The 26,934-nt window shown below is 41.6% G+C and overlaps 1 protein-coding gene across 2 annotated transcripts in view; it reads right to left on the bottom strand.

Moving 5' to 3' along the window:
- The window catches only part of CDH13 (cadherin 13), a 788,124-nt gene that overhangs the window by 511,590 nt on the left and 249,600 nt on the right, over positions 1 to 26,934 (bottom strand). For both annotated transcript variants that reach the window (XM_019488228.2, XM_006268561.4), the window contains exon 3: positions 16,066 to 16,274. In XM_019488228.2, the coding sequence (XP_019343773.1) occupies positions 16,066 to 16,274 (209 nt within the window). The remainder of the gene's footprint in view (positions 1 to 16,065; positions 16,275 to 26,934) is intronic.

The following is a 26,934-nucleotide window of genomic DNA, read 5'->3' as shown; positions in this document are numbered from 1 at the left end:
TCCTTGCCCCTGACAGGAGGTTAGACCATGAATGGCATTTCTAGTGCTTAAAGAAGGAGGATGCTCCTGCATGTAAAGACACTGGATTCAGGTCTGACACTTGGAAGATTTAGGTTCAGACGGCAGACATGTTACAGTCTTTCCAGCTGGTTAGACTCTTTGCTCTACAGCATTAGTACTGGAGATAGTGCCATCTCCTACCACCCCTTTGCATCTCTCCTCCATTTAGATGCTAAGACTTCCAGAGAAGGCTCTGTGTTTTACTGTGTGTTTATAGAGAGCCGAAGGGGACCTGTTCTTTGTTGATGCCTCTATATTACAGTAATAAAAATGATAAATAATAATGATAATGCTATATGCCCCTGCTGTCTTCCCTTGTGATTCCCCTGAATTAGTCTAGTTACCCCCTCTGTGCTATACTGAAACTCACTGCGTTTGTACATTCATAAGCTCTGGGCAGACAAGATAAATCTGATATCTTTTATTAAGCCAACTCAAATAGTTGGAAAAAAAAAATCTTTGCAAGTTTTTGGGTACAAACACCCCCCTTCAGGAAGAGGAAGTGTTTGCAGTCTTCATAATCTCTGTGCATTTCATACGAAATTTTTACCCATTCTAGAAAATAATCAATATTTATTCAAAAATATTATTTTTCCTTTTTTTTATAATTTCAATGTGAATTTAAACTGTCTGCTTGGCAATGGTCTCATAAACAATTACATGCCATCCTTGAATAGCCATGTGTTGTCCAGGGCCCTGATTAATTTGCTTGCCTTGTTTTACCATTCATATTATTAAAGACAAAGGTTTAATCAAGTCACTTATCTAATTCATGATTGCCCTGAAATGCATTTCAATTAATAAAATCCAGAATGCAGCCTAATGCAGTGAATGCTGACTTGAAGAAAAAGGAACGATAATTACAAACAGTCAGTTTGATTCAAGAAAACCAATAAACTAAAAGGGAAGGGAGATCATTTGGATCATGAGAAGAGAATGGCCCATTAAGAGAACCAGCAAACTTCAACACAGTTTTCGTCTCTGTACTACACAGGTATTTCCCACTACTTTTACTCCCTAATTTAATTATAGCTGATCTTATCCCTAAATCAGGAAGCATTGGGAGTGAAAGGGAAGTATAGATGATTGAAGGTTTTTAGACTGATATTTACATTTCAAGAGTTTGTAAGAGACCACGTTATTGTGTTTATATAATTCATTATTACATTATTTTTACACAGTCATAGCTGGCACATTCGACAGGCATTCAATCTGAATCTCTGAGTATACTAAAACAAAACAAATCCAGTAAAGCTGGAAATTACTCTCCAATTCCTTAAAAATATTTCTGAAAAAAGCCTTTTTCAGGAATTCTGTCAAAAGTCATAAAATAATTTTGACTAACTAAAGCAGCAATTTTTGTGCTTTAGAAACACAATATGATCAGTGTACAGTTAACACCAAGGTCACTCACAAAGACATTTTGATTTGGGCACTTCTGATAGAGGATTTATGACCAGTTTCAAAGCTCATTAAAGTCAATGGAATGAGTCTGTAAGAGGGTGGTGGCATGCTGCCTGGAGCCTCTGCTGGAATAGTAGTGTTCTGTCCTTCGAATAATCTCCTGCCATGCCTTGATGTTAGAGAGAGAGGTGCCAAAACACTTTTGGGAGACAAAAAGAGTCAGTTATAGGCTCAAGAAGTCGGCTTCTCTTCTCAGGGCTCCACCACCCCCATACCCTGCCCTTAACACACCAGATGTGCAGTAACCTATTGTGCAGAAAATTTAAGCCGGCGTAAATGCATGTGAAGACATGCCCAGTGTGTTGGCCAAGACTGAATCTTTGAGGCACATTTGTCATCTAGGACCTTACTGATTACCAGGGGGGCAACATACACAGCTACAGGAGCAGAAATCAGTGAAAGGAACTGGAGGAAGGTTGAAAATTAAGTAAAAATGAGAGTAAACTGATCTTATCCTCATTAAGGCCTCCTGCCATATGTGGCCACAAAAGGAATTACAGAGATAGTGTGAAGAACCTACGCTATTAATCTCAGTATACAGGAGGAAGAACTGGTTTCTCAGAGCCAAGAAACCCCTTTCCCACTCATTTCATGTTTACTGGGGAGGCATAAAGGGATAGGCAAATAGATAAAACCTTGTTCCTCTCTGCTTCCCAACACCCTCCCCCCCCTCCCATCCCCCATACATGCTCACATTTATTGGCTAGCACATATCAAAATTCCTTCCTTCACTTGCTCCTAGAGCCAATCAGCAAAGCATCACTTCTTTTTAAAGAGTAGGAGGAAAGTAACAATCTAGTCCTAAATTATTCATTGCTGTTTACCGCGTACATATTACTCTACTACCTACTTTAATAACATGGAATAGCACAACTTCTCATGTAACATTTTTGCTTCTGGTTATTGCAGAACCCTGACAAAATCAGAATTTGAAGGTATGTGTTCACAATATGTGTTTAAAAGTTTATCCTGGAAAACATTTCTATATACTGCATGGCATTATTTATCAACAAGAAGGTTTCTATCTTCCATTTTTTTTTCATTCTGAGTAGTAAGAAATTAAATCCAGGGAAGATTTCCCATTACTATCAACCCAGCCCACTACAGAAGATCAACTCTGACAAACTAGATGCAATTCATGGCACGCAAGGGTCAAGTAATCCAAACTGTATTACCCATTTGTTGTCTGAGTCGGAACTGAGACAAATAATAGGGCTGTGCGAAGCTTTGGTCCCTGATTCAATTTGGCAGAGATTCGGCCCGATTCAGTGGCTGAATCTCCAAATCTGAATCCAATCAGGGGACCCTTTAATCTCTCTGAATCAAATTGGAACCCTCTGAACTGATTTGGAGAGATTCAGAAAGATTCAGACAGCCATAGCATTAAATGTTTTTCTACATACCCCTAGGTAATGGGGCTCATGAATGTTGTGATGCTGAGGCAGATAGAGTGGCCTGCAGCAGCCGGGGGGGGCTCCCCAGTGCACTCAGCAGCTGACCCGCACTTCTGGTCCACTTCCAGGTCCGCTAGGGAGTGCACAAGGCCTCTCCCCCATGCCCCCCAGCTCAGCGACTGGTGCCTTCCGGGTCTGGGGGGCGGGGCACCTGGGGTCCCCCTGTGGCCGATTGCTGAGCCAGGGGGGTGCAGAGAGGGCCTCCCCATGCACTCCCCGGCAGAGGACCGAAAGTAGTTACAGTCCACTTCCAGATTCACTGCCTAGCACGTGGAGAGCCCTGCTGCACTCCTGTGGGATGTTCTCAGGTGGGGGTTTGCACTAAATGACCTATGGGTCATCTTACTTCTCTATGATTCTATCAGTCCCCTTTCTTAGACATAATCTAATCTGAAGTTCTAAAACAAAAACAACTGCATCAAATCCAGAGGTGGGGTAAGGGTGGATAGAATTTATTTTATTCAGTGCCTCTGCTGCAAAATTTTGGTTAGATCACGTATGATTTCAGCCATTCCAGATCAAACTGGGAATACCAAGACACATTCATCCTAGTTTACAGAACACAAATGGTTATCAGCAACAGAGAAAAACAGAATATCCTCTTTCAAATACTTGTGGAGATAGGCCATGTTTGACCATTATGGTCTGGACACTGCGGCTGTGCAAAATTTCAACCGCTGTTTCATTTCAATACTGTGTCAACTCATTTTGAGATCACAACAGCAAAATCAAAATGAAACAAAGGCCATTGAAATAGCCGCAGAACAAAACGAGGCTAGTCTAAACGTTTTGACCATAGCACTGGGGATGGGAAGTCAATCCAGCCAGGCTGACTCCCTGTCCCCCGTGTGATATAGCCCAGGGTGATGGTGAGGTAGCCCAGCTGCGGGGAATGGAGAGGCAGCCCAGCTGGGCTGCTTCTATGTGCAATCTAGCATGGGGGGTGGCAAAACAGCCAAGCTGGGCTGCTCCCCACCCCCTGCCATGTGATCTAGTGTGGGGGATGGAGAGGCAGCCCAGATGGGTTGCCTCCCCACCCCCTATGCAATCTGGGGAGTCATGGTTGAAATGGTCGAATCAGGATCAAAACAGCCTCACTGTTTTGATGAAGCGAAACAGTGAGGCTGTTTTGACTCCGAATCATATTCGATACAAAACACTGTCCTGTCCAGACCTCGAAACTCAAGTTGGAACAGAACAGTGCCGTTTTGCACAGCCCTATTGGGCACCACCTGCTTAGTCATAACGTCTTTCACATTAGTCAGGCATTTTCCCGAAAATATATATGGCTGAATATTGCTCCACTGAAGAAAACTTTGCCAAAGTAAGAATGTTCTCACCATGGCATGAGAGCCTTGTTATTCTATATGGACTGCTTTCAAGCCTAGTGTTTGTGATTCCAGATATGAACCATGAAGTTACTGGAGGTTTTCTTTCAATTCAATGACAGTGGAATTGTACTGACACAGGACATGATGACAGCATTCAAGTAACATACTTCACAAGGGGAGATAATGCTCTAATTCATTATTACCTTAATTATCTTAGAAGAAATCCTTTGCATGTTGATAGTCCCTTTTAAAATACTATAGCCGTGTTTGCAAATAAAGTTACAAAGGCAATTTCTCCAACCCTGGTTAGCCACCGACACCATAGTAAATCAAGGGTGACCTTAGTGAAGTCAAAGGAGTTACCCTCTATACTAGGAGAGCAAAGAGTTGATTTGAGGCCCCTTTTCTTGTCAGATATCAATACAGAAGGTAATGGTTATGAGTGACTTCTGTGCTCAAGTCAATGGGCGCAGGAACAAGATTGTACTTCAGATGATCACAAGCCTTAAACACCCATTAATGAACAGAGGAAAAGAACAGGTTTCCACAGGCAAAAAAAAATAAATAAATAAATAAAAGGCCAATTTCACATTTTCTTCCACGTGATTTCTTGATAGATTTTTTGCAGCATATTAGCTTTGAACTTTATAAATAAAAGCCATCAAAGAATGAATGAAAGTTCAACCAAGATGTTAACTTTCAATATCAAAGGTATATCTATATTAGAAAAAATTGGATTTTTTAAAATTCTTTTAATGGTATGTAGACTATTATCAGGGAATCTTCGGCAAAATGTACAAGTCTTTCCCAATTGATAGGACTAGCATGCAAAAGCATATCTTTCAACTCTAACAAAACATCAAGGGCACACATTGGGGGCACATGCAAAATGCATAAAACTGTACTCTCTTTTATTAGCAAAGTCCTTAAAGCTCTAGCAAGTCATGTAATTTATATAGCAATATAAATAATTTGGTGAGAGAGTTCAGAAAAATAACAGCAGACTCACTGCTTCCATTTGTGAATACACGGGCCATTACACAACCTGTCTGACTGAAAACATTCAAAAATTGTCTTTATCAATACTGTCTTGACATTCGCTGTAGAGCTGGATCCTTGGACACATAAAATATTTAACAGTTCTCTACTGTGATTAGTACCATTATTTGAAATGCATTTGTCTCAACACAGTCAAACATTTAGGCCAGTTTTGATTGGTGATTCAGAGCATAACCTTTATAAAAGTAGCAAGAACTATCGTATCATGCTGAGATCATACAGTGCAGTCCAGGAGAAGGCAATGCATTAAGTCCAAGATCCAGGTCTCATTTTAAAAGGATTACAGTGTAGCTGTTATCTTAAAAAGCTGTGCATACTATATCCGGGATTCATTTCTCCCTGAACCACAATGTAATTCTAGAGATAGAAAAGAAATGAAAGCAAAATGACTTAAAGATAATTTCTGCTGAGATCTAACACATGCCAAACAGTTCAGCAAAAATTGGGCACCACTAATCCCAAGAGTGCCTGCTGACTTGCAGGTAAATTAAAACATTTCTGCCTACAGTAGTCTGAGTAGTTGCTGACAGAAAGTGATTTGTGTTGTTAAAGCTTGGATCCTGCTAAAGCTTCAATCCATTTGTCGTGTCAGTAAACAAAAATATTCAACAGATCTATTGTCATCAACAAGCTTCTCGTTTCTTAGGGCAGCAAACCGTGGTTTCTTGTAACTTCATTCTGGTAGCAGGAATTAAAGACAGGGTCTCCTGACCCAACAACCCGAGTCTTTGCCTCTTGAGTTTTTAACAAGCATCTCCCTTAGCTCTGACGGGTTGTGATCGCTGATCTGCAGCTAAGCAATTACAAGTTCATCCAGCTTTTAGGGCATGTCTACACTACCTCTATGATCCCTGAGTATGACTGAAAACTGCTTCTCTCTGGAGGGCCTGGTGGCAACATGATGGGGCTACTTGTGACTACGTAGCTTCTGTGCAATATTGTGATGTTTTAATCTCCAAAGTAAAGTGAGTATGGAGCAGAAACGTGGACAATATACAGAAGACACCTCAAGTCGCTGGAGAAGAACCATCAGCGCTGCCCGTGGAAGGTCCTTCAAATGCAGTGGGAAGACAGATGCAACATTAGCATCCTCTTGCACGTAAACACCACGAGCAATGATCATCCAACATCAACTTTGCTGGGCTGACTATATCATCCAGATATCTGGCTCCACACTCTCGAAGCAAGTTTGATTTTCCTAGCTCAGTCAAGGTGTATGCTCAAGAGGAGGGCAGAGAAAGCACTTCAAGAATGTCCTCAAGGCCAGCTTGGAAAAATGTAGTATTACTTTATCAACTCATGGGAGACTATCACCCAGAACTGCCCCAAATGGAGGAAGAGTCTGTTGCAAGGATCTCAGTACTTCAAAACCTTATGCTGACAAAAAGGAGATGGAAAAGTGGGAGTTGCAGAAGCAGCATGTTGCAGACTGAATCAAGAATCCAGAGCCACCCATGCCACAAGGAAATGTGCCCAAGTTGCAACAGAGTCTGTCAATCCTGGATCAGCCTCAACAGCCATCTTCCAACCCACAGATAAAGCAATCACGGAAGGCGATCATTCTCGACTGCAAGGGATTGCTGTTGACATGATGGCTGTAATTGCAATAATGAATAGCCCTTTTGGCTCCAAAGAAGCCAGCATGGAATTGTTGGGGTAACCATTAGAAAGAAAAATGAGAACATGCTTGCTTAAGATATCATCCTTTGACATGAATCATCTCTCCCGTGACTATCATTCTCCATAAACTATGACAAACGTGAGACATTTGAAATGGGACAAAGACGGTTCCGGACATTCAACATCCATCAGGGCTCTCTGATACCAGAAAATTTGGCTTGAAGTCTGAACCTAATAAACAGTGTTGGTCTCCTCCCAACACTGATGTTTATGTCAGTTTGCCTGGGTCTTATGAGGTCCCATGAATGGGACTGTGGGATTACCTGAAAGGACCAAGAGGAGAGAACTGGACACTTCTACTGCGGCTCCGGGGTTCTCCGATGGGTTCTGCACTGTTCAATTCCTTTACATCTCTTGTATGGTATTGAGAGGGGGCTTTAGAAAACTCTCTCTGCTTCCTGGATTTCACAGGGGTTTTTAATACTGAGCCAGGGCCTCTGTCTTATTTTTTAAGTGACTGTATGATTCAAGTCATAAATTTAATGTAAATTGCACCAACACATACCCCCACGCATTTTATTTTTATGTGTACACATATACACACAAACTTCATCTATATCTAAATGTATACGCATGCTTAATTGAAATGTTTTCAGGCTCTTACAGGATGAAAGTTGCTTTACAAACAGGATATTACAAATCCTAAGAGATGCCTACTTACCCTTTATGATTTTTTTTTACATCCTATTAAATCACATTCAGCTTGTTGCTTTCCTTCCCACATCCCCACTTACTAGAATTAATTTACAATTTAAGCCTTTTTCCAAATGGTTCCTTCATATATTCGCCATGTCTCTGGAGCAGATTTCTTTAAAATGCCATTATTAATCTCTGGTACTCAACACATTAGAGTGATGCTGCCTTCCTCGTATCAGTGGAATACCTTCAAGGTGGGGTTCACAGCATTAGCCTGAAAAAGTCTGGTCTCAACATAGACTAATTTATCACTATTCTACTGAAGTTTAAAAAGAAGAAAACTCACTTGTTATGTCAGATCATAAGGGGTCAAATTAATCCATGTGCAAAGGGCTGACAAAGGGCTTATGGATCACTCAGCAATGCGTATAATCCCTGGTAACAACATTCTAGCAGAACAAAGTGATGCGCCAGTGTTTTTCTGGCCCTCTTCATAGGACTGAATTTTATCGAGATGGACTACTTGAACAATCCTGCACTCGCTACAGTAAAAGGAAAGCTTTGCCATTAACTCCAACGACACAGTGTCAAACCTAAATACTTTTTTAAAACAATGTCTTTGGGTGCATTCCAGGAACCTACTTTTGGGTTCTGTGGTTCTTTGACATCAATCTGAAGTCCATACCTGCAGCACAGAGAGCTGTTGCCCATTTAACAGTGAAAAAGGGACCTGGATGATGTTCATTCTTTCATGGCAGATACAACACCCTAAGCTCAGTTTCTTGTTAACGAGTAAGTGGATTTTAGATTTTAAACATTTTATTACGAACGGGATTAGCTGGTTATTTTGAGGCTAATTTTTGTTACTGATGTGGAACCTTAAACAGTCATTTGTGCTGCTTCCGCCTCATTTGATGTCACCTTTTCAAACACTGTTAATATATTTTCTGTATCTGTCTTAAATGTATGCGCTAGTGACAAGCGCAACATCACTTTCCTTAGATAAATACCCCCATCATTCATATAAAATGTTAATATGGGCTATTCATTGGAAACGGCACAGAACACACAGAATAGATAACATCTAATTGTTCCCATGTCAATTATTTGTCTTTCTAATCTACAAGACCATTGTTTCTCGCAGCTGAGAACTTCTTATTTACATCCTGAAGTTGTTCGTTCAGGGGAAAAGGAGCAAAGCGAGCCCACTTCTGGTTTACGTTTTTTGCACCCATAATGAATGATGCTACTTGAAATATTTTGTTCAAGTAGGGAACGTCAGCTAATCAGAGCCACCAGTGGATCATGTTCTTTACCACATTTATTCTGTTATTCAATACAATGTGCAATTGTTTCTATGGCAACTGGCACATCCCTTGGCACCAGGATAATTCTTAGATAAATGGTACTTGGTTAAAGCATATTCCAGAGCCAGCACGTGTGAAATCTGGAATTGTTTGGCGGTGGAAATTTGCAGATTGAAAAATTTGAGCAGTAAAATCCCTCACATCCTGTGGCTCTACACAAAACTGTCGGCGCCAGTGAAACCCCATCTGAATTAAGAAGAATACAGTGATGGGGAAGTTACCTGGGGAGTCCTCATAGTCCTTGCATGCTTCAAATAGGGTCTCTATGTCAGCTAGCTGCATAAGTAAGTAGTACTGGGAACCACACTAAGATGGGGCTAGCAGCCCAAATTCCTGTTTAGATGGCTTAATTCAAAACCTGAAGGAATCTATTTACCTCTGGACTTTGTATCAGACCCAAGAGACAACAGTCAATTAAAATGTTGGTGGGAAACAGTCTGAGAAGCTCAGGAGGTTTTTTTTTTTTATATGCTGTGGTCTCTAAATCGTACAATAAAATGTCACAACACCCAGAGATCTATTATGGAGACTTTTATACATGACGATATAAATGTTATCATTGTGTATAAAAGAATATTGCATTCATTATGGCTGTTTCAAATTAGTATTTTATCTCAGATAAAAAGTATTTTTTCACCCGAATCATTCACGCGGCGTGCATTACAGCCTAAAATGTGTTTATTCAAATACCATCCGTAGACAGACACCAAATTCTACACCAACCTAAACCTAGATCTTGGTTTCAAATATATATAGCTTGAATCCACAAATATCCCATACACGGTTTAAAATATTAGTGGAAGAACAGGACAAGCTTTCTATTTTAAGAGTGGGAAACATCATGCGCTGGATCTCCTCCAGATGGTTCTGCCTCTGAGCTTTTTGGTAAGAGCTGGTAAGCCTTCTGGTAAGACTGCTTTCTGTAAAGCTAATCTTCATTAAGGTTTAAAAAAAAAAAAATTTAAAAATTGGTTTCTGAAAACCTAAAGGGAAAATCCTTATGTTTTAAAGGAATACATCTCCAAGGTTTTTTTGTAAGAAGGAGCATTGTACATCATTTTGATGAGCATAACAACTGTAATGCATGTATTAGTGCAATCCTATGATTTTTGGTATATTTTCCAAGGGTCTGGAAATGATATGCAAAATACAGGATTTTATGTATGCAGCGCACTCTTCTTCTTTAAGCAATTGCTTCGTATAAAATTTAGTAAGATAAAAATCTTCCAGTCTATTTGACGATGCTTCATGTGAGAGTCCAGTTTCAGACGCTTGTACAGTCATTTTTAGACCATTTGGAATTTAACTCCAAACTAATAATATGCAGAAAAATGGTAATCTTCTCTGATGGGAACAACTGCTGGTTATATCAAAGAGCCTGGTACTTTATAGTGTTTTCAAAATAGCCTATAGTGCTCGAACTGCTAAATGGATACATTTAAGGATTTGCTTTTCTATTTCAGAATTTTTTTATTTTTTTTTTATCATGGAATCACAATTAACCTACAGAATTCTGATCTTTTACCATCAATGCTGAGATAAAGCACCAAATGCTTAGGATCTATAGCAGAGGAAAATATTGCATAGACAGAACAAAAAGTGAAATCACAAATAAAAACCTGCTGGAATTTCAACCTGTGATGATAATTGTGTGGACCAATGTTCATTTACGCAGATCTCCAGGCTATTTATTAGAGGTGCAAGCATCACCATTTCCATCTGGCAGAAGAGGAAATTGAGGCAGGAAGCAGTGAACTGATCTGAATGAGCAGACTCAGCCGCCTGCAGTCAAGCTGGAAACAGGACCCAGATCTCTCGAGTCCTCTAGCCATAGGGCCTCTTCCATCACCAAAGGTGATGCACACCCAATAACGACAACGATGCAATAAACATCACCAGAAATGAAATGCCAGCCTTTAAAGCAGAAAACCATGAGCTATGTCCCTGACTAACCTCTCGGGATTATAAATTAGATTCTGCAGAGTAGTCCGAACACAGCAATTTCGTTTCCTTCATTCTGGGCTAGTACCAGAAAGTTTTAACTTTGCTCCTGTCTGCGTGCTGTCTCGGGGAGCTCTCCTTCCTTTTATTTCTCCCTTTCTTTTCCATTCTACCTTTTCCATCTGGTGCCAGAACAACGTTTGACACTTGCTATTTAATCATTTGTCCGTGCATATGGAAGTCGGCTGAGTACCATAAAGTGCAGCTACTACAGGGCTGGCATTTGGGAACATCAGTCTGCTCCCTTACTGGCTTTGGAGCCAGAGTCCAGGTATCTTGCTTTCTTTCTTTCTGTCTGTCTGTGTGTTGCAGCAATACATTCCAACTACTTCCATTTGCTACAATAAATCTAAATTTGCCAATACAGAAGAGCAGGTTTCCAAAAAAAAAAAAAAAAAAAATTTCACTTAAGTTTCAGCTCAGTTTCTAACATACAAGTATCTTTCTCACTAAAACCACCATCAGCTTAGGAGAAGGGCTGTCTCGACAAAGGGCATTGAGCTTAGACCCACAGGATATGGGCTAATTTCCTGGCTCAACCTCAGCATATCACACAGAGACTTTAGGCACATCCCTTAAGCTGTTCTGTGGCTCAGTTTCCCATCTGTAAAAGGTTGATAATACCTTTCCTTCTTTACAGAGTTGTTCTGATTTTAAATGTCCCTTGTCATCAGAACCTTGCTCAGATATTGTGGTATGAATTAGAAATACTAAAACATAAAAATTGGCACTCCTGCTGTTCTCGGGCTATGGACTGAATGAGCCACGTTTAAACAAAGATTCCCCGTGGCCAACGACACCATAGCGACATTTTGTTACTGCATATTACAGCTTCCGTGTTTTTGAAAGATGAGGAGCCTAAGGCATAGTTGTCCAGTGTCCCCAGCTAAGTTCCTGAAATGTGACATTTATAAGCAATGCGTTTTGCCTGCCTCCTGTTTAGACCTCACTGCTTCCTAGCTGACCTGCCATTAGTGCTACGTGAATAACTGGCCAATTCAAGAATATTGTTCTGAGTCGACCCCAAGCCAGAATGTCTCAGAATAGGAGGCAAAATGAAACAATTCGTTTCATTTCCAGGCATTTTTAATACAAGCAAAGAGCTAGATTCACAAGGGGAGCTAAATAACATTAAAAAGACAATAGTGATGGTAGTGCCCTATCTTTATACTCAAAAAGTTAGGAGAGACAGAAAGCAGTATGGCTATAGGGGTGGGGAAACTAACCCACGAGTTCGAATGGAACCTGGTTACAGCTTTAACCATGGAGGGATTACAGGTTGTCAGCAATAAACATGCAATATATACATACATATATTACATACATATACATACACCCACCCGCCCTGCCTTAAGTATGTTGCAGGGACAACCTAACATCTGAAAATCACAACTGCATGATTTTTGCCTCCTCCATTGGTAGTCATCAATAAAGATTTTGTAAGCAGAACCTAATAGACAATTTTGTTGATGATGCTGGAGACAAAGTAATAGCCATCTTAATAATCTGAAGCAGGAGTTTCTGAAGAGCTAAGAAGAGTGAAAAATTATATTATATATGAGGTTGATATACAGGAGACCCTCGCCATTCGCGGATTTGCGATTTTCAGTTTTGAATATTCATGGCGCGCCGCACCAACCAACGCTCTCTCCCCGTGCAGCGTGATGACACTGTTACTGCGCTCTGGTGATACTTTTACATTCAGTACATTGCAGTACTGTATTTCAGCATTAATCCATACCCTTAATACTGGCACCTAAAAAAAAAAAGCAAATGACAGTGCAGCGAGGATCCAGCCCGTTTATCCTAGCCTATTATCAGTACAGCACAGTATTCACAGATCTCCCCATTTGCGGGGATCTCTAGAACGTATGTCCCATGAATGGCAAGGGTCAGCTGTATATCTATCTATGTACAGCTATAACTATATAGCTATAACTATATAGCTACCAGGCATGAGCGAGTCAGCAGCAGGGGTGAGGTTCATGACCCAGATTTAGGGTTGCAGCAAAAAAAGGTTGGGAGCCACTGATATATAGTGCGAGGGGTCAATAACAGAGACTGTTGAAACTCAGCTTTCCAAGATACCTATATCTAAAGAGTCAGGAAAGTAGGGAGATACGTCTCAAAGAGGAGAATAGTTAAGTTATGTTACTGCTCTTACTGTTAGCTAAGAAAGTGCTATTCTAACAATCACTGTGTTCTGGCTCTGGAGACACTCTGTCACTAAGATCCCAATTCACCTTGCACCAAATCTGTTGGAGTCTCCTCTCTTCGGTGGGAATTGAATCAAGTCCTGGTATCACTAGAAGCAAAGCCAAAAAGCTGTTGTGTACCCTCCATGCTCCTACTCTAAATCTTTCCAACAGCCATCTACAATCCGGTTGGGAGCGATCACCATTTCTAAGGTTTAGAGAATATTGCAGTGCTCTCCGGGCTCAGAGCTGAGGTTATCCAGGCTGCAAGTCATCCCATTATAGACCATTGTTGTCAGTTATTTCCAAACATGTTTGGCTTCTGCAATTAGAACCATTAACAATGGGATTTCACAGATGTAGGTTACAAGCTTTCAAAAAAGAAACAGCAGTCACAGACAGTGGGGAAATATTTAAGGACTACTTATCCCCTAATTAAACAAGGTACTGTACTCTAAGTGCTGCATGCTAAGCAGTGCTCCAGCAAACGCTTATCTTAACCCTACAGAATTACACGACAATGCTGAGGTTCCAATCTGGGCTTTTCTTAGCCAAGTCTCATCTCACACACAGATGGAGCCGTTTTGCTGTTGTTACCGTCTGAATATGTCAATGTAAAAAGAAGAATTACGTTCAAACGTATCCAAAAAGAAAATCACCTGGGGCAGAACACTGGGATCTGCAGATTCGACTTGAGTTTGACAAAATGAAGGACGAGGCAGGTTGGGTTGTACTTGAAGCAGGCACATACGTGTTTTTTGGTTGGGTTTTTTTTTAAGGAGTGAATTAACACCCAAACCCCAAGACAAACTGAGAGAATGCTTTGTGCAGGGCCTGCAAAGATGCTCTTCAAAAACTCCCCAGTCCTGGGCAAGCTGCATCCTGGCCTGGATTCCAAGGCCAGGTTAAAGCAACCATCAGGTTTCAACACCGCTGCAGCGGTCTGGGGGTCAAGGGGAGCCTGGTTGCAGCCTCTTCTCTTAGTCAAGCTGTCTATATCAACATCCACAAGAGGAGGAGGAGGGCGAGTAGGACAGGCACCATGGAACCTCTTCCCTTTCTGAGAATTCAGCTATGCAGAGAGGACAAGCCAGCGGCTGAATCTGCTTGATTTCAGCTGGTGTTTTCCCACCAGCACGAAGTGACCGGAGCAGAGCCCAGGACTGAGGCCAGAGTTCAAGTCAGACTTGGTTAATTAACTGAATGAGGTTGATGGCTTTCAAGCCACGTGGAAACCATGTTCTGCCCTTTATTGGAGCTAAAACACAATATTTTAAAATCTGTTTGCAAAAACAGACTAATGAGAATCAGCCTGGGGGTGAGAGCCTGAAAGGCAGAGAAAGGGCTGATTTAGGGTTACCCACTGTGAGTCAAGTAGAGCAAGGACTAAAAGTTAGGTCCTCCACACCCGAGCCTGTGCCCTAATACCCTTCATATAAAGCAGTGACTCCCAACCACTATGCACGACCCAAATCAGGGTTGAAGGGGGTCTGCTCCTTGCTCCACCCCTCCCAGTACACGGTCTGCACGGGTCTCACTGCCGCTGCCCCCCATGATCCCAGCTTGGCCCAGGCTCTGCTGGCACCGCCGGGCATAAGTGAGTCGGCGGCGAAGGTGGGCATCACAACCCAGATTTAGGGTCGTTGCAAAAAAAGGTTGGGAGCCACTGATATAGAGTGCGAGGGGTCAACAACAGAGACGGTTGAAACTCAGCTTTCAAAGAAACAGCATTTTTAGACCAAATAAAATGTCATTAAAAAGATCCTAACCAGGTCTGCTCAGGTATTCTGGGGCTTTAATTCTTCCCTCTACACGATCTACATTGCACAATCCACTAACCATCTATATTCACATTCTGTACAGTTTAAGAGTGAAAAATCAAAACCTATTCCTCAGCAATGGGATTTTAGAAGTTTGTTCAGCCTTTCCCTTAAAGCAACGACCTCCTTCTTTTTTTCTTTAATTGAAGATTTAAGCTAAACTACTATAGCTATTCTGGAAATATAATGAAAGTGCTGCAAACCCCAAAGCCTAAATACTGAAATAAGACAATAGATCAGTCAGTCTCATTATGGCTTCTTTGTACTTCCTTTAAATTATAGGTCTGTAAAGGTATTGGGCCTAATTGTCTTGTAAGTCACTGTCATGCCTGCCTCCTTGCTAAATGCCATGGCACAGAAATGAAGGCTATCTCACTTTTTCTTCTGTTTCTTTGTGGTTTGTGAAGTAAACATTTCAATCATGTTGCAAATCACTTCCCTGGCCCCCTTAATCGGGTTAGGATTACAGTGAATATGGAAAATAAACAAAGGACGGACAAAAAAAGATTCACACACAAACTGAAACTGAAAACAAAGTCATCCCTTCTGTACGGAAAGGCTGCAAAATATGACAGAAGATAGCAGAAAGAAGACCCACGTTGAAAAAACAATGACAATCCATAGCTTAGAGTGCTTTCTGATTAGATTAAGTGTCAGATCTAAATGGCATCCTCAATACGACGAGTAGTCCCATTGGCTTGTAAATCCCGAGAACTATTTGCCCTGGTAAGGTTATCACTGTTTAACCCTTCATGTATTATCCTGACTGTAGCTGCACTTGGAATAGCCTCTCTATGAACATCTGGCCTCCATTCATGGAGTTAACAATTCACTGTGGATGCCTAGGAAATACGAATGATATTGTGCTACTGCATTGGTAACATCTCTGATTTCAACTCTTCTGATCATTAGAGTCTCTTGACAGGACAATTTTTTTTTTTTTTACATGCCACTGCTCTTTTCTGGCAGTCTCGTCTGAACATATGTATTTGTGTTACCTTTAAAGAGCCGTGCTTCTCCTTCCCTCCAAGAATCACAATTTCTGCCATATCTTCAGTCTGAGAAGACCGTGCGTGGATGAACAATGCTCGACCAGCTTCTGTTACATTTTTCCGAGCCACTAAAGACCCATCAGGTTCCACCTTGAAGTCTGGGTTAGAAACTTTGAAGTTCAATTTGTCATTTCCCTTGCAGTCATCAAACGCCACTGGAAAAGAGCAAGAAATAAGAGAAGAAATATGAATTTATAACTCCGGTTTCAGACTGCTACAACCAACTTGCTTTTTCAAGAAACTTCAAATCAGTGTTTATCTTTATATTTGCACAATCAATCACAGCTTCACGGACACGCTTATGAGAAGGGTGGTTCAGAAATGTTGGCCAGGCTGTTGGAGGGCTTAGGAAATGAACTGAACATTGCAGACACAAACATTTTGGGAGCAAATAACAAAAATGTACATTTCCTTTACAGCTAAAATTGGCTGCTTTCAAAATCCTTTGTTTCATAGTGTATTGTCAAAACAATATGCGACAGAAAATTCTGCCAGAAAAATGCTATCATTTGATTTTCTTTATTATCAATATATTTGGCTGACTAGATGAATTCCACCTTAAATGATGTTCTCAAATCTCTCTTGTCAATGCTGTCCCGTTCTGCTGGCAATATTTAAAATATTCATTGAGGCAGACAGAAAGAAAGGCTCCATAGCCTTGTGGTTTAAATCCCCGGCACAGAATTAGGCAGGGAGTGGACCAGTACTCATGTCTCCCCCACTAGGTTATAGGGTATTTTTAGGTGGCCTCTCCCTTAATCATCCCGCTGGAACCAATCCACTTTATGTAAAATATCCTTAAAAATTCACTGGAGCAATTCTTGATCCTAGAGTGCCCCAGTCACCTGTTTCACTCTCACTGGCTCAATAAATATTTAAATACGCCATACCAAAAGGAACAGCATCACCATAAGATATCAACAGTGATATACTCTCAAATACCTTTAAACATGGCGGTTTTGACACTCTCCTGGAAAAATAAAAATAAAAAAAAAAATATCAAAAGCAGCGAACCCATTTCTTCCAGTTCTTGAGCCACTGCCTCAGGTCACTGGACTTCTGGGTAATACCAGCAGGTCCTCTTCACTGGTTTGTGAATGCAACCTCCCCCCCCAACAATTAAAACTATTTGGGGAATTCATCCACCACGTGAATAGTTTAGGTGAACAGTTTACTTGCTGGAAAAGGTTTCCCAAAAGCTTTTAAGAATCCCCATTTACACAGATTTGCTATTGCTGGGCACCCTGATCGCTCGATCTTCAGGATTCTGCCTTTACTCTACTTTATATTTTTATTGCACTGTTATTACTGAGGAATCAGTAATAACTGATGGGGTTACAAGAGGGGGTTACTGAGGGGGTTACAAGAAATAATGGCCACAAGCTAGCAGAGAGCAGATTTAGACTGGACATCAGGAAGAACTTCTTCACAGTTCGAGTGGCCAAGGTCTGGAAAGGGCTCCCAAGGGAGGTGGTGCTCTCCCCTACCCTGGGGGTCTTCAAGAGGAGGTTAGATGAGTATCTAGCTGGGGTCATCTAGACCCAGCACGCTTTCCTGCTTATGCAGGGGGTCGGACTTGATGATCTATTGAGGTCCCTTCCAACCCTAACTTCTATGAATCTATGAATCGATCGAGCACAAACAACTGCTCTGTAAAAAGATCTCTGCACACACATACACGTGTGCACATGCGTGCATGGAAATAGCAGGCAGATTGTAACTAAGAAAGATTCTATGCTTAACTATATTAATTTCCAGCCACACAACCAGCAAGCCACAGCAAGAGGTTTTACGAGCAAATATCAGTCACCGTTCTTTTAATCAGTCTTATTGAACTGTATGCTGAAAATGTATCTTTGCTCTTAACTTAATCTTATTCCGATCACATACCTATCATGTACATACCCTGAACTTGAACCTTTTCTTGCAGCGCTGTTAGATTTCTTAACCATTATAGATTTATTCTATTGCTGCGTTTGCCCCCAAAGACATTGCAGGTTTAACAGGTGCTCCTGGCTCTTAAATACTGTGAATGCCACTGCTTGCAGTAATTACACACTTCATTAAAAGAGAATCTCTGTTACATCACGTCAGCTTTACACTTCATAATAAACCATACGATTAAGACGTCTCCACCACAAATTTGCAATAACTACATAAGCCTTTTGGGTATCGCCATATGAGGAAGACCTACTGCATGAGTCCTTTTTTTTGCAAAGGATCTGGTCCAGACTTCCTGAATTGCTTCCCTGAGTCGCTGGTACAGTAGACTTGCCTTTACTATGTGTTGCTTTGATTTTGTATTCCTCTCATTATAGGTTCTTTAAAAACTGTGTTACAGTTTTGGAAGCGGGGACAGACAGGCAAACAGATTACAGAAGATCAAAGACATTAGGCTGTCATTGAAAATAAAGTAGTTTCTAAGCGACTAATTGGTTAAATCCACTGCCAGAATTATCACGTTAGGTTCGGTTGCTGTTTTCAAAGTCATGACACTCCTAGATTCAATCACAGCTTGGCCAACTCTGGAGCCAAAACCCTGGTCTCAGAAGCACGTAATCACCATAACTAGACATATGTCATAGAGAAATTCTTGAACAGACTGGGAACACAGTGCTGCTGGGAAAGTTCCTGCAAGGCCCTTCTCCACCAGGATCCCTACAAGCTCTAGTGGATTAAGCATATATTTAGGGCACCACAGTTTTGAGGACTGAGCTTGCAGGGGTCCCAGAGTCCAACTGCACTCTTCTGCAGAACCACAGGGACTGCCTCCATTGCAGAAAAACTGTGGAGAGAAAGATATCTGTAGCCCTTTACTGATTCCTGAGTGTAAGTGTAAAGGACACCCATGTCATATCTTGTGTGATATGGCTTAATGCTCCAACAGGCGCATTGGAAAACGACAGTTCTAGCTGGGAGCTGCATGTACTCAGCACCTATTTACAGTTGGTCTTACATAGGGCGATACATTCATGTAAATGCAGCAGCAAAGGGAAGCAGATAGCATAGGGGCAGGCTAAGCCCTAAAGGGCAGATCCAGTGCTTAAAGCAGCATTTAAGTGAAACTTAGGTGGCATCTAGGTGTCTAAGTCCAAGGTTGTGAACCTGAAAACCCCTATTCAATTGCCATCTTCACCCGGGGGTGACTACATTTATCAGGATTTTCTTGTATTTTACTTTCTGTAGGCAACTGAAAAGTTGTACTTCTGCACATGTGCAGAAAGAGAAGACAAGAGACAGCATGGCTATGCATGCATACATGGCCAGGCATGCATCTGGGAGGGAGCCCGTGGTTCTGATCCATTCTCGCAAGTCCCTTTATATTTCATCCATTCATTGCTGGGTGTAAAACATAAAGGACAATCCTTAGAGCAGGAACCAGAGCTGAGTACTTCCTCTTTCCTCCCTTCGAGTGCCTTTACCCCTAGAGTCAGAATCAGACTCTTCTGCACTCTCTGTTTGGCCCAATTAATCCGGACTTCTGTAAAGTGGCATTTCTTCAGCAGGAGAGGCTGAGAGTACTCCCAACCAATCTAGCCTATAATCTGGTAGCTAGGGTGGTCACCTGGGGAGGTGGGAGATGCAGCTTTGAATCGCTCAGTTAACGAAGGGAAGTGATCCCCAAGTGAGCTGGGATAAGCTAATCATGAGGCTATTACACAGCAGGGTATTACATACCACTAGCATGCCATCTTCCCCTTCTCTAAAAGGAGTGAGCCCTGCTTAATTTTGGGGAGGAGATGGTAGGTCACAGGTGCCTTTTAGAACCCAGGCCAGGCTCCTAAATCCTGAGTGAAAAGAAACCTCCATCTTGGGGGTAAGCATGGAGGGATTTAAGACTCACCCCTGTCTTCAGTGTTTCCCTCTTGGGTTGCTTTAGACTGTTACATGGTACATGTGCTAAAATTCAGCTATCTTCTTCGTGCTTTTAGGTACCTCCCACTCATAAGCACCGTACAGGGAGAACTTGGGTGCCTCATTCAGGATTCTGGATTGCTGTTCAGGGAGCAGGCGTCTAAAAAGGTAGGTGCTGCGGCATCAAATTTGCATGTGAGGCACATCGGTGCCAGGGCTGTCATAGAACTCAGCATGTTAATTGAGATCGTGCCACACTCATGGCAAGATTCACATAAATCACAGAAAGATCTGGATGTAAGGCTCTTTATTAGCAGCCTGCCCCAGTTTAAAACTATCATATGCAGCTCATGTCAATGATAAGATAGGCATTTTAATAGGTGCACAGAAGTCTTATCATCCAATCCACTTAAAATAAACAACAATCCCCCCCTCTGCTTCCAAACACATACCAACATGGGAATAATCCAGATCAGGATTTTGGGGAGGTGATATATTTTATTGGTCCAGCTGTACAGTTAAGAATAAGGTTAGACAAGCCCTCAAATGCAAGACATTCTTCATCGGGAATAAAAGGCTGACATTCTTCAGCCAGATGTGCTATGTAGATCCCATCCTGATAGAGGCAATCTGAGTAGATTCTCTTTGAAATCGTTTTTATTTCCTTGTGACAATCAACTTAAAATTACATGTTACATTGTATAAAAGTGCCCCTCTCATGATAAAAAAAAAAGGCTTCTAGTGATGTACTAGTCTATTAATAGTTTGCTTCTGGTAAAATTTGGCGGCTGCTGCTTTGGCAAGTTGAGTGTGAAGGAAGGAAGGCAGCAAGCAAGCAAGCAAGGAAGGCAGGACTTTGACTTTTTAGCTACTTTATTTAGGGGCTTAAGGTATAAAATTTGACCTCTTTGGGATCCAGGTCCAGTATACAAAGCAAAGACAGACAAATTGCCATCAAACCAAAATCACCCTGCCATTACATTCATAACATCACACCGTGACAGACACCTTCACAGTATTACACACTGTGCCTAACATGCCGTTGTGCAGTCCAGACACTCAGCCACACGGTCGTATAAACCAAAGCCCTCTATAAACAAATGGTTTCTACCCTGCTCTATCCAATCCTACACATGACAAAACCTTCAACTTCCCACACAAAGAAAAAAAAAAGCAGCAAAAAGCAGCCTGGTGAGGGCCCAGGGCGTGACACAGGCATGGAGGTGCAGTCCGCCACCAAGCCTGCCCGTTCTCCCAGATCGGTCATGACATCAGACCTTGTACTGAAGACAGAGGAAGGAAGGAAGGAACGACTGAATGAAGCAAGCAAGAATACAGAGCAACCCTGAACAAATAGGGCAAAGTTTTCTCTTGAAAAACTGAGACTGCACTTCAAAGCAGTAATGCCACCAAGCAGAGCACTATAAACTACATTCAAAAAGTGGCTACACTTCACTGTGCTTCAAAAAAAAAGGTATGGACTTTCCAGCAGCACATTTCTCCAACAGTGCAATTCAGCATTCACAAGCGTCTACATTTCCTGCATTGCTGCCATCTGTGTGCACTGCAGAAATGTTAAGAGCTCGTGAAAGGTTTGACACAAGGAATCAGGAGAAATGCTTGGAGATATGCTTTCCATTTGCTCAGAGTTGTACATCTGGCAACTTAATTCTCCCTTATATCCTGCCCATCTGTTTATTCAAGCTCTTAGGAAACTGATGGGTTTCTCCCCCCAGCTGGCAGAAAAGTAGGGCTCTATGAAAAGTGGAATGCCGAGTCCTAACCACCTTTCATCCAAAAGTACTGATGCCTTGAACCCCCAATGGCACTGCACTCCTTCAGTTGTGAAGATGCTACAAGCAAGTAGAGAGGGAAGAAAATAGAATGTGTTTTGAGAAGGGCTATGAAGGAGAAGGAGAAGGGCAGCAAGAAGGTGTGTGTGTGCAGGAGCAAAACCAGTGGGATAAAACAAAAGAACAAAGTATATGGGAAACTACAGGCTAATGGAAGCAGGTGGAGCAAAGGAAGTCTTGCATATTAGGGCTGTGCAAAATGGCACTGCTCTGTTTCGACTTGTGTTTCAACGTTTCAGTGGAACAGCGTTTCGTTTCGAATTTCATTATGATTCAAAACTGTTGTTCCATTTCATTTCATTGAAACTGTGATGCCGTTTCAAAGTTTTGCCCATAGGCCATAATGGGGAGCTCGAAACAGCCTCTCTCATCAGGCAGGCAGATCAGGAGCCCACAATCCTGGGAGGGCTGCGAAGGCTATGCCAGTCTTCCTGGGGTTGCGGGCCCCCGATCTGCCTGCCAGATGAGGGAGGGAAGATGGGTGTTGCCACCTCGGACCGGCGCCAGCATGCCGTGGGTCCCAAGCAGCAGCAACCGGCTCCTCTCATCCAGCAGGCAGATCAGGGGCCGCAACCCTGGCAGGGCTGTGGGGCTGCACGATTGGGCTCAGTTCCTTTCCCCAGCCTGATTAAGCTCGGGAAGGGAACAGAGCCCCACTGCTCAGTTCCCCTCCCCAGTGCTGCAATAGAAGCTCTGTGGAGGGGAACTCAGCTGAGCTCAGCCGAGTTCCCTTCCCCAGCCCAATCCTAGCGCTGGGGAGGGGAACTCAGCTGGGCCACTTCAAAACTCGAAACGTTTTGACTGCCCTCGTCTTGTTTCGAGGCTGTTTCGAAGCCCTTCGTTTCATTTCAATTTCGCTGTGTCAAGCTCAAAATGAGTCACAACGGTGTTGAACTTAAATAGCCGGCAAAATTTCGCACAGCCCTATTGTATATCAAGAATGTAGGCATTTGCTCTAAAGCCTGGAAAGAAGTTGAACATTGGTGGGTGAGAATAAAATGGTAGGGAAGCTGGACCCATATCTTAACAGATTTCTAAGTAAACCACTAAACTAAGTGAAGAGGATAATTAAAAAGTAAAAGAAAAATCAAAAGTTTGCAATGGAGAACTTAAGCTTTGTTGGAAAGCAATAGGGCAGGATGCACTGTCCAGCATCTCCCTCAAATGTGTAAGGGGCAATGTTTTGTTCCATTAAGTGGAAGAATTCATTCATGGTAGGTACTATTTTGGATTTGGTTCATACCAACAGAAAAAAAAAATTATTAAAAATCTGAAGCTGGACGTCTATTTAGGTGAAAGAGGCCAGGAAACAGTACCCGCAACAAAAAGATATGTTTCCATATATGCATTACAAGGAAGACAGCGGCATAGGAAAGTATAGCTCCATTTCTTAATGGGGAAGGAGAACAAATAATGGAAAAAACAATGCACATTTTGCTTCAATATTGACAAAATGGGTTAATTATGACTAGGCGTTCTACAAAATGAATTTTATCAGAAGGACAGGAGTGCAGACCAGAATAAGGAAAAAAGTTTAAATGAGTTAAATATGTTCAAGTCAGAAAGGACTGATAAAATCTGCCCTCGAGTACATAAGGCAATCCAGTTGTTCCCAAAGCAATTTCGGAACAATTAGTGATCATCTCACGAAGGATCGTGGAGATTTGGAAAGACTGGAAAAGGCAGACATAGTACCTGTCTTAACTAAAAGAAAAGGATGAGGAGGATCCAGGGACTTATACACGTCTGCCAAATCCATATCTGGAAAGATATTGGAACCAACTGTCAAGCATTCATTTGAAAGTACATAAAAGACAGCAGGGTGATAAAAACAAGTCAAGGCAAGCCAATCTGATTTCTTAGTAGACTGGGGACTTAGTAGATATAATATATCTTGAGTTTAGCAAGGCTCTTTGATGCATTCCCATATGTGATCAGTAAATTAGGGAAATGTGGTCTAGATTAAATGACTGTAAAGTAAATATGCTACTGACTGAAAAAAATACACAAAAAGAGCTCTTATTGCTAGTCTGCTGTCAAACCAGGAGATTATATTAAATGGGGGTGCCCCTGTGTCAGCTCCAATTCATTTTCATTACTGGTTTGAATGATGGGATAGGGAGTATCTGCTGGAGAACAGGATCAGAATTCAAATTGATCTGGATAAGTGGGAGAAATAGTCTGAAATCAGTGACATGATATTCAAGAGATGGGAATACTTACCACCACAAAGAAGTGTGGTGGCAGAGTGGTTTAAGACCCAGAGGCATCACACTGAGCTCCTGATGTGTGTTAAAGACTGCCCACAATTAACATGGCTTAAATGCGAGTACCTGGTCATTCAGTCAGGGGGAATCAGAGGCAGACAGAAATGAACGGTAGTCAAAATTGCATTTGTGTGCGCCATTGGCTATGGAAGCTGGCAGACTTTAACTATGCAAGGACAATGAGCCTTCCAGGATCAGGTAGATTCATTACTGACTTGTGCAATCAGATTTACACTTAGGAAGGAAAAGTCAAATTTACAAATGTAAGATGGGGAGCAAACAGCTGAGCACCATCATGCAGATAGGATCTGGTAGTTACAATGCAAAACTAACCAGCTATAGCTCAGCAATGTGGTGCCATCACAAAAAAGGCAAACGTCATTCTGGGATGTAGTAACAGAAATCTCTTATGTAAGACTTGGGAGGTAATTATTCTGTTCAGACATTCACGAGGCCTCAACTGGAGTACAATGCCCACTTTGGGACACTTCATCTTAAGAAGAAAGGCAACAATCTCCACTGAGGGTAGAAACAAGTAGGAGTCATCTTCAGCAAGAGAGGTTTATTTGGGGGATTTTAGGCCAGATATTAGAAAAATATTCTAGGTATAAGCACTGTTAACAAGTTTCTAAGGAAGATGTGGAGTCTCCAAATTTGGAAGCGTTTAAGAATAGGTTAGACAAACAGCTCTCATGGATAGCCTAAGTATGCTTGAACCTACTTGGGAGCAAGGAAATAAGCTTCAGCCCTACATATCTATGACTCTATTCCTTTCTCTGCCTTCACAAATAGGCCTTAATTGAGAAAGAGAAAGGAAAACAATGAAAAGTGCACAGGAGTAATTGCCTGGTCACACTAGAGGACTGATTCAGTTAGCGTCACCTTAGACACTGAAGAATTTGAAGTCCCTCTAAGGAATAAAGGAAATTTGAGTCCAGGACACGAAGGCTGTAGAACAGAAAGCCCTACAAACAACCAAAACTGATCACCAAACACATGGCGAGTTTTGTATTTGACTGTTATTTGACTGGGCAAGAGCAGTCAAGCTTCAGGATGAAGATAAAATTGGGATTTTAGGATGTCCCACATACTTACAGACATATTATCATTAAAGGGCAATTAGGAGACTCTTTTCTTCTTTAAAGCCTTCTTTTTACTAATTTAAGCTTACTCCTTTTTTCCTTCTTTTGTTACAAACACAAATGCTTAAGTAAAAAAAGAACATTCCACAAATGACCCAAGAATCGGTGGATGCACGCAGAACGGTGTCAATTTTAAATAGCCAAAGGGGTTTTCTTTGGGAAAGGGGAGGGAACTTCCAGTAGTCCATTTCCAACAGCAGGGAATTTGGCCCGTTATCTGAAAGTTTGGTGTTTGATGGCGCGTGCCAGCACAAACAGAAAGGTAAGAGACACACAGTGAATGTCGCAAGGCAAGAAGCTGCAATATAATCCCTGGCATACAACAGACATTCATAGCATATAGCAAAACTATATTAGATTAAATAAATGGCAACCTGCAGAAAGGGTGCTCTCATATGCTTCAAAAAAAATAACTTCTGCTAGTGTTTAAGGAATGCAATAAAAAGCAAGCTGTTTAGGGCAAACACTGCTTTTTCATTCCACATTTCTTTAGCACCTTTCAAAAGGGCCTATGGCTGAGGCTCAGAAGTGCGACTATACTGCAAATATTAATCATTCACCTGTACCGCATGAGTACATGCCAGTCACAATTACAAAGAAGTCATGTCCAGTTGAAGAACCCTTTCCAGAGAATTAAAACAATGATCTAACATTTATTTACACAAAGGCAAAGTTACCCATTTATTGATGCCTATGACTCCTCTGATGTTCCTAGTCAAGCTCCAGCTGCCAAGTGAACATCTTTATTGTGTTTAATATGCCATATGGTACGAAACAGTCTCCAAAACTCTGAGCAGGCAGCACTAAAGCACTGCCAACCATCTCCCAATGAAAAATAACATGTATGTCACTTATCACCCCCTGTTCATTTCTCTGCCTGCTGGATTACGCTCTCCATCATTTCTTAGGAAAAATTGTTTTTACAGATGTATTTTATGGAATACTTTTGCCCCACCCCACCCCAACTGGATTCATCATTGTCAGTATGCGTGCATATGCTACAGCTTTAAATCATAGCCTTTCATCGCCGCCACCAAGGCAACTCTTCCAAACTGAAAGTTGCCTGCGTAGGATCCCAAGCCCATTACTGTAATGATAGGAAGCTGAAGAGGTGATTGGCAATGTTACCTTTTTATAGATCTCAGTGAGAACTCTCAGGTTCCTGGGACTCATTATTTCAGAGCTCCCCCACATTATGATGTGCAACATATGTAACATTACCCCACAACTGTGAAATTTATGATAATGAACCAAAGATGTTTTAATGAATCTAATTTTAAAAACAGTAAATGCTGAACTGCTGGATCCCTCCTGTAAGCTGTACAAAGAGGGAACACGAGGTATAATACAATAGGATAATGTACGTTCCTACTTTCTAGAGCTCATTATGTTGAGGTGTTTCTATTTCAAAGGCTCATTTTTCAAGGGTTTAACATTCTAAAGCTTTAATTTGCTCTGAGCCCTGAGCCTGCCAGTTCATCTTCATGCAACATTAAGAAAAGTATTTTGGATAATTAAAAAGGTATAACATATATGTGCATAGTCTCGCTGTATGTGTGGGTGGGTGGGGGGAAGGGTGTAAACATAATTACAAGAACTAGCTAGGGAAAGGAGGCAGCATTAATAACCATAAGGTCATATCATTATAATAACCCATTATACACAATCTATGAATCGCTCATGCAGACACCAGCGAGC

This window comes from Alligator mississippiensis, chromosome 10 (genome assembly GCF_030867095.1).
Source record: "Alligator mississippiensis isolate rAllMis1 chromosome 10, rAllMis1, whole genome shotgun sequence".
NCBI lineage: Eukaryota > Metazoa > Chordata > Crocodylia > Alligatoridae > Alligator > Alligator mississippiensis.
Note: the sequence above shows the minus strand (reverse complement) of the source record. Positions and strands in the feature narration are given on the sequence as shown.